At 37.1% G+C, this 18,060-nt stretch overlaps 5 protein-coding genes across 5 annotated transcripts; 2 read left to right on the forward strand and 3 right to left on the reverse strand.

Moving 5' to 3' along the window:
• Positions 1-55: 55 nt before the first annotated feature.
• Positions 56-2,264, forward strand: LOC110421930 (uveal autoantigen with coiled-coil/ankyrin). Its single transcript, XM_021435662.2, has 7 exons — positions 56-407; positions 561-599; positions 715-768; positions 863-916; positions 1,655-1,708; positions 1,789-1,860; positions 1,976-2,264. The coding sequence occupies exons 1-7, from the start codon at positions 354-356 to the stop codon at positions 2,087-2,089; spliced, it is 441 nt and encodes a 146-aa protein (XP_021291337.1). The 5' UTR covers positions 56-353; the 3' UTR covers positions 2,090-2,264.
• A 356-nt stretch (positions 2,265-2,620) lies between these two features.
• On the reverse strand, positions 2,621-6,455 carry LOC110421301 (Protein phosphatase 2C family protein). Its single transcript, XM_021434866.2, has 4 exons — positions 5,950-6,455; positions 3,973-5,181; positions 3,320-3,584; positions 2,621-3,015 (listed from the first exon to the last, which is right to left on the reverse strand). The coding sequence occupies exons 2-4, from the start codon at positions 5,173-5,175 to the stop codon at positions 2,888-2,890; spliced, it is 1,596 nt and encodes a 531-aa protein (XP_021290541.1). The 5' UTR covers positions 5,176-5,181; positions 5,950-6,455; the 3' UTR covers positions 2,621-2,887.
• A 542-nt stretch (positions 6,456-6,997) lies between these two features.
• Positions 6,998-11,302, reverse strand: LOC110421603 (threonyl and alanyl tRNA synthetase second additional domain-containing protein). Its single transcript, XM_021435220.2, has 9 exons — positions 10,703-11,302; positions 10,466-10,612; positions 10,254-10,366; positions 9,594-9,686; positions 9,152-9,254; positions 8,988-9,062; positions 8,682-8,777; positions 8,002-8,090; positions 6,998-7,638 (listed from the first exon to the last, which is right to left on the reverse strand). Exons 1-8 carry the CDS (start codon positions 10,787-10,789, stop codon positions 8,031-8,033), a joined length of 774 nt encoding a protein of 257 aa, XP_021290895.1. The 5' UTR covers positions 10,790-11,302; the 3' UTR covers positions 6,998-7,638; positions 8,002-8,030.
• Positions 11,303-13,210: 1,908 nt separating this feature from the next.
• LOC110421326 (peroxidase 5-like) lies at positions 13,211-14,469 on the reverse strand. Its single transcript, XM_021434901.2, has 2 exons — positions 14,200-14,469; positions 13,211-14,117 (listed from the first exon to the last, which is right to left on the reverse strand). The coding sequence occupies exons 1-2, from the start codon at positions 14,431-14,433 to the stop codon at positions 13,344-13,346; spliced, it is 1,008 nt and encodes a 335-aa protein (XP_021290576.1). The 5' UTR covers positions 14,434-14,469; the 3' UTR covers positions 13,211-13,343.
• Positions 14,470-16,277: 1,808 nt separating this feature from the next.
• LOC110421538 (F-box and associated interaction domains-containing protein) lies at positions 16,278-17,411 on the forward strand. The gene has a single exon (XM_021435138.1). The coding sequence runs from the start codon at positions 16,278-16,280 to the stop codon at positions 17,409-17,411; it is 1,134 nt and encodes a 377-aa protein (XP_021290813.1).
• The last annotated feature ends 649 nt before the right edge of the window (positions 17,412-18,060 follow it).

Genomic DNA, 18,060 nt, shown 5'->3' on the forward strand with positions numbered 1-18,060 from the left:
AACACTTGGAGGAAGTGGGTCCCACATGGGCATGTATTTGAAGATCAATGTCTGTCTTAAAACAAACCCTATCATCAATTTGCCCGCCCAAACACTTCCCAATTTCCCAAATTCAAAATTTCAGCTCTTCAAATCCATTTCCATTTTTTCTTTTTAAGAAAACCCAAATCTTTCTTTAGAAGAATTACCCATTTTTGGTGTTTCCAGTTCTCCAGATCTCACCTGGATAAACATCATCATCATCATCATCAAAATAATTCAAAAACCTGTTTTTTAATAACAAAAAGAAACGAAGACCAAATCTTTTGGTAAAATTCAAGTCAAAGCATAATCCCCTTTTATAATTGTTACAAATGGCAACCTCTGATTCTACTCCTCCTCTTCCCGTCACAGCTCCCCTCGCTCCTGTACTTTCTCTGTTTCCAGTTTTTTTTTTAATTATTATTGTTTTTTCTACTTATAGTTAAAGATCTTTCTTTTTCTTCTTTTTATTGTTTCCTTTTTCTGAAGTTTGGATTTGCTTAGAGATATTGATGGAATTTTGTTTACCCATTTGACAGAAGAAGGAGAATATGACTCCAGTTGGTTCAAAAATCGCAGTAAGTTTTGGATTTCTTTTTTTTTTAACTTTATTTTATTTATATTTACTTTTTTTTAAAATGTTTGATTTGATACATTTAGTTTCTAATTTTTAGTTTTGTTGGGGGCTTTTAGGAATTGAATGAATCAAGGACAGAGCTGCTCAGTAGAATTCAAGGGTTGAAACAGGTAATTATGGAAAAAAAGATTTATATTTTTCCTTATTTTGGGTTATATACTTCAATTCTGACTAGGAAAGAGCTTGTCATCCTTTTCCCATAAGGATCTGCAAAATTGGAGGTCAAAGTTGGACACCCAAGTTAAAATCTACCGTGATGTAAGTTCAGTTTTGCTGTTTATCTCTATTTTTTTCATAAACTTCTGGTTGATATAATCTGTTGAATGTGTATAGCTCCTGCTACTTGGTGTACTTGGCCTGTGGTATTTTTCATGGATTCTTTTCATATTTTTTTTTGCTTTATTCATAGAGTGATAGGAAAGGCTTGGGAAGTAAATCTGTGGTAGTGTCTGTTTCATGTCTTGAGAAGTTAGTATTTGACAGATGAAGTAGCTGGCCTCTTTTACTATGAAATGAAGGTTCTCTTAAAAAAATCTGCATATGGCTGTCAGGTTGTATTTTTGTTCCTGTGACTGAAACATCAAGTGGAAGGAAAGTATGGCTTCAAACCATGGTTTAAATTGAATTATGAAATGCAGTCTGAGTTTATGTATATAAGTGTCTGCTGCTCTTAAAAGTCTTGGAGATCTGCAAACATGTTAGCAATGGGCTTAGCTTTAGAGAAATTTGTGGGTGTTTCGTGTATAACTAGATGTATAAGTACATTGACTAGATAAATCTTTCTGATGTGATGTCTTTCTTCATTTCGACTGAATGGTTGAGATCAAGAATCTAAAGATTTGCGATATTGTTCGAATATATTGATGGAAGAACAGATTTTGGACCTAAATTACTTGCATACAGACAATAAATTCTCTTATTGCAGTTTTAGGTAGATGTCTCATCAATACCTTTTAATGTCATCATTAGTTAAGCTAAATTTCGTGTACCATGCAGGAGTTGACAGAATTAAAGAAAACACTTAATGTTGAAGTGGAGCAACTCCGTACGGTAAGTGCTCCTCCTATAAAGATTTTTCATTCTGAATGAGGAAGAATAAGTTATCTAAAATGTTGCATTCCTGAAATAAGGAATTTCAAGAACTGAGGACCACTCTCCATCAGCAGCAGGAAGATGTTACCGCTAGCCTAAGAAATTTGGGGGTCAGTTGCCTAAGATTTTGTTTGCATCCCTTATGCTACTTGTTACTTAGTATCAGTCTACACTTTTAGAAACTAGTATGCGATCCTTGGGTTGAATCCTTTGGAACTTTTGCAGCTACAGGATGTGTCAGAGGGTGCTGCAAAGGCTGAAGATCCCAATATTGAAGGAAAGGATGAGGAAGTGCATACTTCACCCATAAAGGAAAATGGCAAGGAAGTGGAGAACTAGAATGCGTTCGTCATGGATTCTGCATTCTTCTTCTTCTTGCTCCTGGAGCTTGTGATGAAATATTACTTTTGTTCACATCATGTTTCTTAGTTTAAAATTCCGAGTCTTACTTTGTTATCTAGCACAAGAAAGAGCTTTGATCTGAATCAGTTTATATGGTATTGGCATTTAATTAGTCTTCTTGAAAGGATGCTTCCATTTGGTCATGATGAAGCCAAAACAGTATCATCTTTTGTCTTCTAGCCTGGGTGTTCATAAGTATGCACCTAGCCTCACTCTCAGCTCAGGAAAATGGAAAATGGTTTGCACTTCTGTGATTGTTCTTTGCCAGGATCTGGCTCATCTGTGAATGTTCCATTCCTATAAATTGCTTTGCAAAATGGAAAAGGACCAGGCACATACCTGGTGTCAGTCATGTCATAGAAACCCAGAATTTTAACAGAGCAAGAATTCCATGAATAGAAGCTTGTAAGAATGAGGGGTAAACATGAATAAAAGATGATGAGAGCATGAACGAATAAGATCATGCTGAAGTGATTACTCAATTGAGAAAGCTGGATAAATTTTGTTAAAAAATCTTCTCAATATTCACATGTAAGTAGTAGAGAAAGAGAAATAAAAAGACCAGCTACTTATTTACACCAAAGACTAATGCATGATTAAAGTAATACCAAAATTGGTTTGCATCAAATCAAGAGAAGATTATCTCAAATTTAAGCTATTTACAATTGAAAAAAATAGCGAAAATGTAGAACTGCTAAATCTGCTATTGCAAGACAGAAAAAGGTGATATAAAATTCACACACAAGTCGATGCCTTGGAAGTGCGATAATTCATTCCAAGAATAATCACAATAACAGTAACATCATCATGGTATTTCCTCCTCCTACCCGCTGGAATATTCATCAATTCTTCCTTACTGAAACCTGTGATGGTAGAATTAAGGTCTTAGAGATCTTAGTATAATAAATAATATACTGCTATAAAAAAGAAACTGGATGTGTCTACTAACCACTTTGTCAATTAGGATCTATTTGGCATGATATGTAATCTAGTATTGTTGTTTTGCTATTTTAGTTTTGATACAAGGCAAAGAATGGGGAGAAGATTTGCATGAGAATGCAAACAACCGTGAAACACAGAAGATGAAAGAATAATTTGTTCATGGATCAAATTAAATTAGGAAAAAAAGCTTAAGTTGTTATCGGCAACAGATATAAAGCAATTTACCAGCAGAATGAGCTGCTTTAATTACAAGCTGTTCCACAAGAAATTTTGCAGGATCTCCAGAGGGGTTGCTTGAGATGTAAGAATGGACAAGCTTTACAGTCTCTTCATTGCTGAAGAAGTCAAATAAACCATCACTGCCAACTATAACAAAGTGATCAGATCTTGATACTTTGTGCACATTCAATGATGGTTCTGTGGAGATATATGGGGGACTTATGAGGTTGCGAACTCGAAGAATACCCATCAGTGCATCATTCAGTTTTTTCTGCAAGGAATAACAAAAATGATATATTGATTACAGAAAGAGTTGATCTGCAGCAATAACACAGGTTACATAACGGTCAGCATTAGAGCTTACTCTTGCATAAACAACGCCCAGATTGAAGATATAGCAATCACAATATAAACAAGACAGGCTACACTTATTTGTTGACAAGGAAAATGTTTGAAATTTACACTTAGATGTAATTTCCAAGTCTGAGTATTAATTTGCCTTCTTCAGTGGTCAAATATAAATATGAAGGAATATAGAGATGTTGTTTCCTAGTCAGGGCATTGCTTTGTGTACGAGGCTAGGATGCAGTGAAAGTCAAGTCTTCTTAAGGGGTTAGATATAAAGGAAAATTTTCAGAATGAGAAAAACCAGTACCTACCTTCTTCAAGTAACCGACTCCAAAAGCACGAGTGACCTTCAATTTTCCTTTCACTTTTCCAGCAACTATGGGCATAGAGTCATCAGGATGCTCATGCAAGAGTCTAGTTCTTTCAACTTCATTATCAACAGTATGACTATCAGTGAGCTGAATAGCTCTCAACCTTCCACACTGAAACATGTCATTGCCTTCATTATATGTTGCCAATACAGCTCGACTGTCACCTAAATTGAGTGTATACAAATCGTTTCCATGAAGAAGCATAACCAAAACACAAGATCCTACTGAAACTAAATCAGGGCGGTCCTCCATTTCCTGCTCTACCATGTACAAGAAATCATTCTCAGCTTGACTTAGAGCACGCTGGAAGCTATCAAGCACCCCATGGCTAAACGAATTAGATGACACTTCCATTTTATGATCTGCACTTTTCTTCATGAAGCTTTCAGTACTTGCATGGTTCTTGCTATCAATCCCAGAAGGGATTTTCACCTCATTACCAGCTCTACTATTATCAAGAACATATTCAAAAGGTCCATTTCCATCCAAACCATTGAGTGCCCCCGAGATATCATGTTTTGATTCCCGGTCCAATAAATTAAAATAAAATATAATAGTTTCATACAATGTCCCAGCAAGAAAATCAGCTGCATCCCTTCCATTGAACCCATCATAGATTGCACAAAAGAGCCACCCATTTTCTTCAGAACAAACAGCTTGAACCCTGTCTTCACCAGCAGCTCCACCTGCCACTTGTAGTTCCATAGCATTAAGGAAACTGTCACTTCTGGAAGGAGCACTCATGGGTTTCACTAAATATGAATCAGATTCAGGTGAATCATCTGGACTTGGTGGACTGCAACTTAAGTTTGACATACTGCTTTGCAGGGAAGATGATAATATATCCAACCTTGTAAGAGATGGTGAAGAGGGAACCCTACGGAATGAATTAGGAGAGTCCAAACTAGGAAGAATTTCAGCTCCTATCAGACCATTGCAAATATTTGTGTTGGCCAATGTAGCATTGGCGCTTAGCGCAGCACCAGACAAGCAAGAGAAACTGCTTGTCCTTGGCATTTGACTTCCCGGCCGGATTGCACACCCATTAGCAGTGCTGCAAGGAATACCTTTGTGGCTGCTGCACTGATAGCCAAAACTTACCTTAATTTCCCCTTCAGAAGTATTAAAATTTTCTCCCAGCATTATAGGCTGAAACAGAGCAAACATCTCCATTATCCAATTTTTATATGGGAAAAGGACATGACAGTGTATTAACAAGGTGAAAAGTTCATGACATAAATAACTGACTAGAAGTGCAACTTTATATATTTAACAGTTCAGCCCAACATTCTACGTAAGCCAATCTATCGTATTTCTCAAAAGGTAACAGAAACTTGAACCGTAACGATCAGAAACTGAAGTCACTAAACTTAAAACTTTCATTTCAAGAATTAAGCTCTCTTTTTGTTGCTAAAACTAACCTATTATAAATTCGTCTCGTGACCAGCATGACATTATTAATCTTAAACTAGAACCAAATGTACTGAATCTGGATCATGATCATGGCATCGGAACGCAATTTTATAAAAGAATAAGTAATGAATAATGATGATAAATTGCTAATGTTTAAGCTGTTACACATATAAAACGCCCCTCTCCATAGAATTTCTTTTATGTACTAGTATTTACCAATAAAACAGCAGAAACAGTTCTAAGAGTAATAAAAGCCTACTCAAAACAAAACAGCGCAATGAATCTAAACTAAGTATGGACTACCAATCAGCATCCTAAAGTCTCCTAATTTGACAAGAAATCAAAACTCAACAAACCCAAGCAATTCAATAAAGAAACGGATTGAAAATAATTAACAACACAAAAGGGTGAGAAGAAAAAGGGACCTTGGTATTGAAAAGATAATATGAAACAAAGCTTTGCCCACAAAAACAGAAGAAACAGAGCAGATGAAGAACAACCCACCTCAGTTTTTTGATCCAAAAGAGAAGAGCAAGGTCAACACACCCAGAAAACGACCATAAGTATTGACTTCTACTGAAATGCAGGAAGAGGAGAGAGTTAAAAGTGCGAACTTTGGGGCAAAGCAAAAGCGCTAAAAGAAACGAAAACAAAAGCAAAAGAGAAAGAAAAGAGAGGAGATTTGGGTGTAGGAGATTGAGATAGGGAGAAAGGGAGTGAGAGAGAGAGAGATTTAGTGGAGAATCTGAAAGAAGGAAGTGCGTGCAATGCGTTGTGTTTAGAGGAAAGATTGGATGGTTGGGAAAGAAAGGGTCTCTCTGCTAAATTTGGAGGAATTTTATTTGCTTGGCTCTCGTTTTGGCCTCCCTTTCCTGTCAGATTCACTATTACCGGTAGTGCCGTTTTTCAGAGTCCATTTGAACTCTGATACCTTTTGTTTTTTTTTATTTTCTTTTTCTTTTTTATAATTTAACACTTGTTTTCTACCTTCCAATATCATTCCGCGGTTGACCCTTTCCTTGTTTCTAACCACTAGATTGCCACAGTCTTTCTTTACCATGGTTGGCAAAAGATTTTGTCAGTTGATACATTACTTTCCTTCTGTAGAGTCCCACTATTTCACAATCTTGAGAGAGATTGGCAAAGGGGATGAACTAGCATTTGTCAGGCACGTTGTCCTTTCACGTTTTGTGGGTGCAGTTTGTTAAGTCTTGGCCATTGGGGCATTTTAGAGATTTTAAAGAGTGAAAAACCACAGAATTTATTCAATTCTGAGTCCACAGTCAAAACCAGAAACTGGGTTGGTGAGCATTGATCTAGTTTCCAACCCAACAGAAATGGTTTGTTAGATTTGATTCTTGTTGGGTTTCAAACAGGAAGGACCAGAATGTGTCAACAACTGATATTCTAAGATTGCTCTCTGACTTTGTTGGTTTGGTTAATTGCATCTGACCATCCAGAATCCTCATTCCTATTATGTTCAAAGCTAATGGCTTTTCATCTGGTGTAATCATATGAACAGTGGCAGTAAAATTTGCCAAACTCTTTACAGTAAAAGTAAAAGAAAACAAAGGTTAGATATGGTGGGGACCGAAGAGTTAGAGACCAAGATTGAATCTGCAAACTCTGCTGATACATACAAATGGTGTGGACCACACTGCCAAATTATCCTAGTACAGTAGGGTGATAGGGCTATCGACACCCATTTGACAGAAGCCTCTTAGCCCACGTCGACCCCAAATTATTATAGTCACACAAAACAACATTTTAGCAAAAGAAACGTAGAAGAAAAGAAGCCACAGAAAACAACAAAAGAAATGGGACTTGGCAAGGTGTCAAGTGTGAACACACGTTTCCATCCACCACTCAACAGAAACCAGCTCAAGTGACCAAGCCCAGCCATGCATTCCCCCAGTTTGGCAGTTTCATACTGGCTTTAGGGCATCAGCAGCAAGGAGATGAGCTTGGACTCAAAAAGTAGAGAAGATTAACCAGGGTTGAGAAAAAAAAGGCATACAAACCATTAAAAGTTTAAGGAATGTTCTATATGCTGCTCTGCCACTGTATAGACAGTGAAAAGCTTATTGTTGAAGGGTTGATGAACATTCTATCTTGAATGAAAATGGCTCAACTGAGTGAAGATGGTAGTCGTCGAATCAGAATGGTTGTTGTAGTAAGGGATCAAAAGCCTGCCTTCAACCAAAATGAATCTAATTAGCATTACATATAGCACAAGATGCATATTAGCCCATAAAATATCCTAAATTCATATCATTGAGAATAAATTATCCGAATCTTCATTTTGGCCTTTAGTTCGTGCAAACGTATAGGGGATGAACTAATCAATCATAGAAGCAGAAGGTGCTAGACATGTGAGTTCTACGCCTTCAAACATTTTCAATCTCCTTGCACTGAACTGGAATCTATTACTATAAAAAGAAAATCACACCTCATAGGAGCATCATTTTGTATCATGTAATACATCATCAACAAAATGATTTCATGCAGTTTCATTAAGAAACATTTTCCTCTCAAGATATATGGATAGCTTTATACCTATAATATTGAGTATCAAACACCAACTATTAAGTTCCAATGCTGTAAAATACTTTTGCCATTCCCTTCTTTGTGCGGATCTGAGAGACCTGAAATATAAGCAAAACATATAAATGAAAGCTAAATCGAACCCTCCTAAAAATAAACCAAATTTGCTGCAAAATGTTAAAGTAATGCTATGATGTCAAACAGTTGGCATACTCATATGGAAACAATAAAAAAGACAAAAAAAAATTTTACTTAGCACCTTATACATCTTCAACTTGTTTTTTCACCAGGTGTTGCCAAAATGATTCTATGAAGTAATTTGAAATTCAAACATGGTATTAGCCGCTAAATATGTTATGAGAAATTAATACCCCTACTTATATAGATGATATCACAGCATAAAATGCCAATAGTCCATTTCATATTCATGATTTGTATCGAATATCATATGGCTTGAATTCTACATATGGCATCACTCTGAGGTGACATGAATAAGTATAAATATGAAGTGAATTCAAAAAGCAGAATCTCCATCTCAGAGCAAATGAATGAGTGCATAGAAAAAAGTACTTCATATTGGGGTGCAATAAATGAAATATGTTAAAGGGAGGATAGTCAGATTACACAATTGAAGAAGATGACCACCAATCAAATTACTACCATTTTCCAGGTGAAGTAAATTGGCGATATACCTTCAAACTTGTGATCTCTGAAACATCAGAAACATGGGTGCCACCACAAGGACAACCAGGATTGTCCCCTAACTTAATGATACGAGGATTGCTGCCCTGAAAGAGACACAAGAACAAGGCTACCCTTAGCAATGGAGAAAGAATTACATTCTGAAATCTGTCAGGATTTCAGTAATTGTGTCATGGCCTATCTCTGCCATTCTCCTATACTAGATTCCTTAAGTGCTTTAAGACAGCTGTAGTCCAAAATTAAGCTTTATAAGTGCTATTTACAGGCCATACTAAGGCATTCTACCACATCCTTACCTGCGGAATATAGTCAGGAAGAGAACCACCACACAGCTCAGCAGCTTCTTCATATGGTAATAGTGTGGCATAAACCTGAAAGAAATGGGGATGAGGTTTACCAACAATTTCTGTGCAACTGCAACATAACTAAATTCACCTGGCATAGCTAAAATGATATTTACTTTCCCTCCTTTAGATATCAAGGCGTTAACTTCCATCTCTAGTTCCCTTTGCTTACTTTGCAATTCATTTGGTGGAATTGTACCCTTATATTCAACAAATGGCCTGGAAAAAAGTAAACTTCATGAATCCCACTTCTAAGCAACCCTATTTGCTTATAAACATATCGATTGATGTAATATGGACATCAAAATGGAAGTTTCAGCAGAAAGATCCGCATAACGGATCAACCATTAACGATATAAGTAAATAATGGTGTTTAACAACACATAGAAAGAAATAGGGAATTAATCCTAAGCAATCACAGTAAGCACTTGTCCTTGTACTTCTTTTGGTACTAGCACAGCACAAAGAGTGCATATATTTGTGTGCATTACAAGCAATCTAGGTTGAAGCTTTTGCCACAGACAATTAATTCACAACTGCCAGTTGGTTGAAACATACCCATCTGGAAAATGATAGCATTTCCCAGGTTCCAAATGCCCCAATCCAACATTTCTCATGCATATGTCAAGCAAATGCCCAGCTGAGTGCAACCTGCTCAACAACAGTAAATGAAGAAAAAATAAATATCAAATAAGCCCAAGAACATGGAAAAGCCAGTTACTGGAGCTCAAACAGTAAAGACTTTTGGTGTTAGAACTTAAATAAATTTAAAGTTTATACCACTTTTGGGGCCTTTATTCAAATTTCTAGATCTTTGTGTCAATTATGTTCCATTGTTTAAGTATTCTAAAGCTTGATAGAACAATACATGTTGATCTATTTAGAATTTTCAGAAAACATTTCGAAGAACAGTATGTTTTTCAGTTAGCTGGTTCATTAGAAACAATCAAGCTTTCACTTATGAACATTGAAACAGAAAAAAAGGAACTTGAATCGGCAAATCATCAAGAAATGAGTAATATTTATAAACTTTTCTCTCCTTCAAGCCAAGCTAAAGAAAAATATAGTTTCCTTGTAAACCACTTCTATACTCTTCATTTTAATCCCAACTTGTCATAATTCTTGGATAGTCTTAAATTATTTCATATGAAGCAGTCTTCATAATCCTAATAATTGAAACTAGCAATAATGAATTCATCATCACTTCATATCATCTACCTAGAATTCAGCCGCCGCCGTGACTCATCCACTTGCAAAGACACTTCTTTCCCTTTTCCTTGCTCCAATTCACTTTCCCTACTGGAATTCTCAGCAACTCCATAATGAAACACCTATGAACCAAAGAAAAATGAAAAACCAACAAGCAAATAGATTTTTTTTTAAAGAAAAAGAAGAAAAGAAAGTTCCAATTTTTAGACAAGTAAACTTACAACTCCATCTTTTGATCTAACATCTTGCACGCAAAATCTGTGGTTGGAATTGGCAATACTAATAAAACCAGTGTCAGAAGGTTGGCCACCGCCTTGTGGATGGAAGATTGTAGAGTCCAAAATCAAAGCTTCCCTTCCATCATCACCCTGAAAACCAATTAAAAAAAGCAAATGAAATGGTCAATTTTACCAATGAATGGTAAAATACCAGATGGGAAATGGGGATAAAGAAGTGACCTTGAAGTAGGAAAGAAGGGTGGCTTTGGATTGAAGTTTCGACATTTGATCATAGTATTCCAGCTTTGTTGGGGTCGTCGGCTCCATTGCTCTCCTTCACTGAGTTTCCGCTGAACCAACCTCGTTTCAAGTCCTGGCCGGCTTCTTAGAAAAGGTTAAAAGTTTTAAAGTTTTGTCTTTGGTCGCGGGCCCCAGCAAGCAGCAGCACCAACTGTTTTTAGTCTCTGGGGTTTTTTAGTTTCCTCAAAATTCCAAGAAATTGATGAGATAGATGTCAAATAACGAATGGAAATCGTGCAATTCAACCTAGCAGTGAAGAAGAATTGTTCAATCAAACAATCCAAGAAAGAGTAATCAACTGGCAGAGTTGAAACGTGGCCAATGAACAAAAACTCATTATGTAGGAACAAAATCTCTGTCCTGGAGTAATCAACTGGCAGAGTTGAAACGTGGCCAATGAACCAAAACTCATTATGTAGGAACAAAATCTCTGTCCTGAAACAGAGTAAAAAGAATCTAATGCTTTCGTTTAAATGCTGACGAACTTCAATCTTCTTCTTCTACCATAGCTGGTCCAATGCACTGTCAGCATCTCCCTGAACAGGAGAAACATCAGTGGACCAGCCAGTTTCGCTTAACCAATCGCAAACAGCCAAGAAAGAAAGGTAGCATAGTAAACAGTTTGGTCACCTCTTGAAAAGGAGATACGAACACAAAAGCTAAAATGCAAAAACATAGTACGGTGAGAAGAGAACAAGAACCCGAGCACAGACAAAACCGCAAAGAGCAAAGCTTTGAGAATGGATGAGTCTAATGCTGATCAGAATAGCTGAATGGTCCTCGGAAGTAATCAACCTATCACCGAAAACAACATTAAATTAAACTGAATGAAACAGAAATACCATTTCCTGGGAATGCAAAGATTCAATACTTTGTCCCTGAAGTACTGCATGGTGAACTGTTGACTACGTATGTGACTATATTAACTGCTTCTAAAGATGAACATCTATCTGTTGAAAAGAAGCGATTTTGATAAATACCCCAGTCCATGATTTCGTATAATTCAATCAAGGAAACGATTGGAACGCCTTAAAGTTTGCTAGAAAAAAGAGAAATCATCAATGGGAGAAAGGCCTGTGACAAGGAGAGAGTGAGGAGGCTGGAACCCAAAGCTTGAGCCCAAGCCATTGGGAAGATTGGGTCTCATTCAAAGCCCAACAATGAATATAGTAACAAGTTTGCTATGTATATGAGCCGAACCAACCTTGAACTTTACCGTTGTTCTATTATCAGAAAGAAAGGGTAGTATGCAGCTTACAAGTCATGGCCAGTGCCTTCTATGGTGAGTCATCGAAGCAATAAAGCAATAAAAAATTTTGAAAAAGAACATGTGAATTTAAATTAGGCGATGATAAGAACCTTCGTGTGAGATAAAACAACTACAAAGCAGCAAATAAACAATTGAAAGGCATGTGGCCTCCACACCAATTCCCATTAAATCTACTGTTGCAGTCTAAATTGACAGCAAATAAACAATTGAAAGGCGTGTGCCTTCCACACGATGCCCTTTTTTAAAAGTAATAGGGAGAAGCAGATCATACAAAAAGTTAGTGGAATCATCTGACTTGGCCAAGGTTTCACCTACTCCTGTCTCAGGCATGTAGTCGAGGAAAGGAAGATGTTCAATGAACTTCTATCGTGAAAAGAAAAGGAAGCTACTCCAATGACATAATTTCTACAGGGAAATCTGAATAAAGTTGGAAAATCAATGGCAACTAGCTATTTAAAACTTAAAACTTCATGTTTAATATTGGTAACAGTATTAGAAGTACAGGGTTACCATAATCTGTGAGCAAAGATGTACAATAATACTGCCACATATTCTCTTTCTTAAGGTACCAGCTGGTCGCAACTACCTCCTTGAAAACCATTGAAGTAATGACTTCAGTGGTCAATTGGAAGAGAAGGCTTGAAAGTGTTTCAGGACGCTAAAAGGAAAAAACATGGTGCGGCATAAAGTCCCTATCTAACCATTTTATTCTGAGTTTGAGGAAGAGTTCATGATTTAACTATAACATACCCTTTTGCTCAATTTTCAGAATACCTCAGTTTTACAAAGTAAGTATTGCTTTTGTTTTCTTTTGCCTTGGATGGAATTTGATCCCTTGATCTCAATGGCTAACATGCATGTTTTTCATCAGCAAGACACAAGGAAATTAAGTGGCATATGTCTGTGCCAAATATAGACATTTCAAAGTTTTGCTTTAAATTTGCTTTAGGCGGAGGATAGTCCTTGAATTTTCTTTCTTTCTTTCTTCTCTCCTCTTCTTGCTGCAAGGGCAAGGGCCGAAGCGATCCCCTTGTTATTTATTGAAGCTTTTCTACGTTGTGTAACGTTTAATATCTGTATATTTCTTTATAGGCTGAAGTGACAATGTAACATGACATTTATTCAAGAAAGTTTATCATTTTTATTACTCACTGGAAAGACATAGAAACATTATTTAATTTAAACAAATTTTCTTCCCCTGCAAACCCATATCAAAATCATAAACTACATTATGAAAGCATCAAAAAGTCTGTTGTGAAATATCAAAGCAAACACATGAAACTATAAATTTCAGCACTCTCCAGCAGATCTTCAATTCACAACCCTACAGTTCTTCCTGATTTCTCCTTGTTTCCCAGTGACCACATCAATGGAACCCATGTGCACCATTGCAGCAGCAAACTTCGCTGCCCAAGCACTTGGGTGGTTCACATTCTCTTTCACGAACTTCCTTGTTAACGTACTATTCCAAAGCACTTGATCTGAAGCCAGCAGTCCCTTGCTGCTCCTCAAGTTCTTGTAATAGTTGTTATCAAGCCGGTTGGGAGTTACAGGATCAAAAGGCACCAATGGATCAGGACCACTCCGAGTGTTCAACGGCCGAGGGCATTTACCCTTCAAGAGCCTGGCGTAAGATGGATCCATGGATGGATCTTGTGCAGAAGTCTTATCAAAAGAGTATAAACGTTTCGAGAATGAAGAGCAGTGTGAATCCCCGATTGAGTGAGCACCCGAGAGTGTTACCATTTCCTCCATTGACAAACCTTTCCGTGCGAAAGTTTGTTTCAACTGTGTCACATTAAAGAATGCGTCGGGGAGGTTCTGAGTCACTTCCGCTGCGAAAGAAACCCTCCCATCTCGACGCCCCGAAGGAACACCGTAGTGAAGGCCACCGGCGAGGGTGACACTGTCACGAGCTGCAAAGGCAAGGATATCCGAACATGAAACAGTGTTCGGACATTGAGCTTCTATCTTAGCCTTTGCTTCGTCGATGACCTGGAAGCCCTGCACACCCTTGTTCCCCATGCTCTCTTTCTCTGCTCGATTGCTGAGTGTGGAATCGAGAAGTATGGAAGCATCACAACCCTGTCAGAAACCAAAAAGGATGTAAACATTTCAACAGAAATGGAGTCTCTGAAAGCAAATGAATAAGTAAATCAAGGATTACCCTCACGAAACAATCATGGAAATGGAGTCTGATGAGAGCCGCTGGTATTCCAGGATCACTAGCCAATGCTGCCTTCACTGTACTCATCACAATAGCCTCAGCTGATGGGCATGTTTTTCGATAAAACCCTCTTTTCAAAGTCAATGATACACCTGGTGAGATGAAGAAGATGGCCAAAAGGAACAACAGATAAGTGAACAAGCTTGCCATTTGAACCGATGGGCTAAAGCTCATGTAAAAACCTGAAACTAGCTATGCTTGCTTGCCTTACGAGAGAGAGAAAAGAGAGAAATATGCATGGAGCAAACAAACCATGACTAAGGCTTATTATATAGGGGGTTAGCAAAGAAATTGGACAATAAGAAAAGCTTGAACAAACATGAGAATTGTCAAAAAATGCAATGGAAAAGGAATCTTTCCTGTCTCTAATTCCTTTGTGAGATAAATTAAACAATTACAACATGTAAATCAAAAGTTGAAAGGCATAGGGCTTCATTAACACGACCACTTCTAATATTAAATAAATCTTATTAATTTCAATTCTAATCATTAACGTTTCTGTATTTTAATTTATGTGGATAAGCTCTATTCTCATAAGAATTTATATTTTTAATTTTTTAAATAAAATTATTAAAATACTTTTAAATATGAACAACGATTTGATAATATAAACAACTGACAATTAACAATTAAAGGGCGTGTGCCCCTCACACGGTTCCTTTAATCGATTAATTTTATTTTTTATTAAAAAAAGAATAAATAGTTGATCTATGAGATGATTGGAAACTTCTGGAAAAAAACAAAAAAATAAGATCAACACGTCAAGTAGCTATTTCAAAGTAGAAAGCTAAGTAACATGGTGCCACTATTCATAATCTGTGAGCAAGAATGTAAGACAACAAATTGGAATCGTTTTCTTCAATTCCATGGAAAACTTTAGCCTTTAGGAATTTTATACAAGGACCAAAAGAGAAAGGTACTTTAGAGTACCTCATTTGTTCAGTAGTTCTCAAAACCCTAAACCCTTTCTCATAGCCTTTGAACCCTTGATCTCTTGGTCAGAGTGTGTTATACGAATCCTAACCATCTAGTGCAAAGCTGCAGCTGGGCTTATACAATTTGGAATATTGTATTAGCGGTATACAATATTTATACATTATTACTTTCAAAATAATTAATATCAGCACAAAAAAGAAAGGTATTTTGAAATACCTCATTCGTTCAGTTTAGGGGGTTTTTTTGGTAGGGTCTTAATAATTTGCCCCTAACGCTGCTAGTAGCCTTGGAAGCCTAGATCTCAAGGAGGATGACGAGTGCATCCAGCCATCAAGAACAAGTGGTGGGCTACGGCCAGCCCTTGAATTCTAGCCATTAAGGCACAAGGAAGGCTGAGTTAAAGCTTACCAGTCAAATTTGTTGTTTGGGAAAGCTGCAACTGGTCTGATTTAGTTTGGACCTCAAAAAGAGTGCAAAGTATTTATAATCACTTTCCGTTCAGAAAACTCAATAAATAGACGCATTGTTAGACAATAATTTGAAGAATATAATTTCATATTTAATACATTATTATTAAATTATAAAATTTCATGTCATAAATATGTAAGGATGAGAAGTTTTCCTATTGCTGGTTTACCCCTTTTTGGTTCTTGGGCTGCATAAACATAGGAAAAGAGAGGTATTTCCAAGATCTCAGCGAGGATGACATATGCACCCAGCCATTTAAGATCAAGAGATGGGCTAAGTCAAGCCCATAATCTACATGCCTGGTTGAAACCTGTGGATGGGCAAATAGGTTGAGCCTGCCACCCCATTCCCAACCAAATGGGCTTTTGAATTTCAAATCAAAACCCATAATAATTATCATAATCACTTGATACACATAGTTAAATTTTTGTCAAAATAAAAATCTTATTCAACCTTAAATATAGTACATAAACTCATCTTTATGCCTGAAAAGGGCAAAATGGAAAAGATATGATGCTATATAACCTTGTGCATCGAAGCAGCTTAGAATAAATTAAAACTCTTTGAGCCTCTTGTTCATAGTACGTATGTAACAAGCAGGACCATTGTTAACAATGGGGTCAGTATGTGAGCCAGAATTTGCTCATGATCTTCTGCTGAAGATTCTACTAAAACTTCCCGTCAAATCTTTAACGCGGTTCAAGTGCGTCTGCAAGCATTGGAACTTTTTAACTTCGGATCCAGAATTCATCCGAAGATATTTAAAAACCATGGCAGCCCTCGAAAGCCACCATGATTTTCTTCTTTATGATTTCGTCCGAGGACCTTTTTATATAAGAATATTAAGGGAGAGACATGGCAATGATGCACAACAAGTGATCCAAGCTACCAATCTGAAGATTCCCTATTGCGATCTGACTCTTTCGATGAATCCGACCAAGTTTTTCGTTGTTATAGGTTACTGCGATGGCCTGTTTTGTGTAGGTATACAAAGTGTCAAATCTAGGTTGCAGACACTGATACTATGGAATCCGTCTCTTCAGGATCTGAAGCAAATTCCAGTTCCGATATCTTGGAGGAGGGAATCATGGAGAGTGTTGGGATTTGGTCGTGATTTCTCTACGGATGAGTACAAAATCTTACTAGTGTCTAATAAGTATGGGGTTTCTGAGTTTTCGGATGTTGAACTCTTGAGTATTAAAAATAACTCAATCATAAAGGCTCAGAAGGATCTACCTTACTTTGCCAAATCTAAGCAAAAATCAACCCTCGCCAATGGCTGCCTCTATTGGTTTGCCTGCAAACCCTTACGTTCTGGGATCTACCATGATTTGATTTTACGTTTTCATTTAGCGAAAGAGCAGGTGAGAGAGGTCTTACCTCCTCCATGCAGAGTGGACGGTTGTAGCCTAAGCCTTTTTCGTGGCTGTCTTTGCGTGCTGAGGCACGATAAAATTACTGGCGACACTGATCTCTGGGTCAGGAAAAAGCAGCATGGGATGCATAAATCTTGGATGAAACTGATTATCTTTCCAGAAACACCAAATTATGGCAGAATTTGGCGACCCTTTCCAATATGTTATATCGGGAACAAGGTTTTGGTAAGCTCAGATAATAAAAAATTTTTCTTGTTCAATCCCAAAGATGAATCATATGAGAAGCTAGTCGTCCATGGCATCACATATTGGGCTAAGGTATTTCCATACGTGGATAGCTTAATTTCACCATGTGGTATAACGAAAGCTTGACTTCTCTCAATCTTGATTTAGATGGCTATTTATCTTTATTATTTTTTCTTTTTTTTTAGCTAGTCTTTGATTTCATTCAGATTGTATGGGCTTAGACCCGACCTATGGATTCAATGAAAGGAAGAAAATTTTATTCAATGGGCTTCTCTATTAATGTCACCTTATCTCTAACAAGGTTTCAAACAGTTTCAGTCCTCCCATCAGGCTCTGATCATATCCTCCTACAATGACTTAATCAAATTTGATGTTTATCCTTGAAATCATGAGCTACCCATGATGTATGTAATATTGCAATCTTGATTACTCTCCTGTTGATGGCTACTGCATAACTTCCCATGGCCTTTGTGGCTTTGTCTTTTCCCAAGGTAACCCTTCAAAACACAGAACTATGGGTGAGTGATTAAGGAAAGAAGGGTTGGCAAAATCTTGGATTAAATTGATCACCAACATCTTTTTGTTTTCATTTGATTGACATTCAAAAGGATGTTCTACTTTTACTGGTATAATGGCATGAACTACAAGTTCATTGCCTGAAACCCTACTCCCCTTTCCTGTATGTTTTGCCAGGAAAGACACAAGTTCTAATCAATGCCAGACAACGAGAATATATTTCTGGTCATGGCATTTTCACAGCCTTAGTTTCACCATT

The sequence above is a fragment of the Theobroma umbraticum genome, unplaced genomic scaffold (genome assembly GCF_002168275.2).
Source record: "Theobroma umbraticum cultivar Fairchild unplaced genomic scaffold, ASM216827v3 scaffold_130.0, whole genome shotgun sequence".
In the NCBI taxonomy this organism is placed as follows: Eukaryota; Viridiplantae; Streptophyta; class Magnoliopsida; order Malvales; family Malvaceae; genus Theobroma; species Theobroma umbraticum.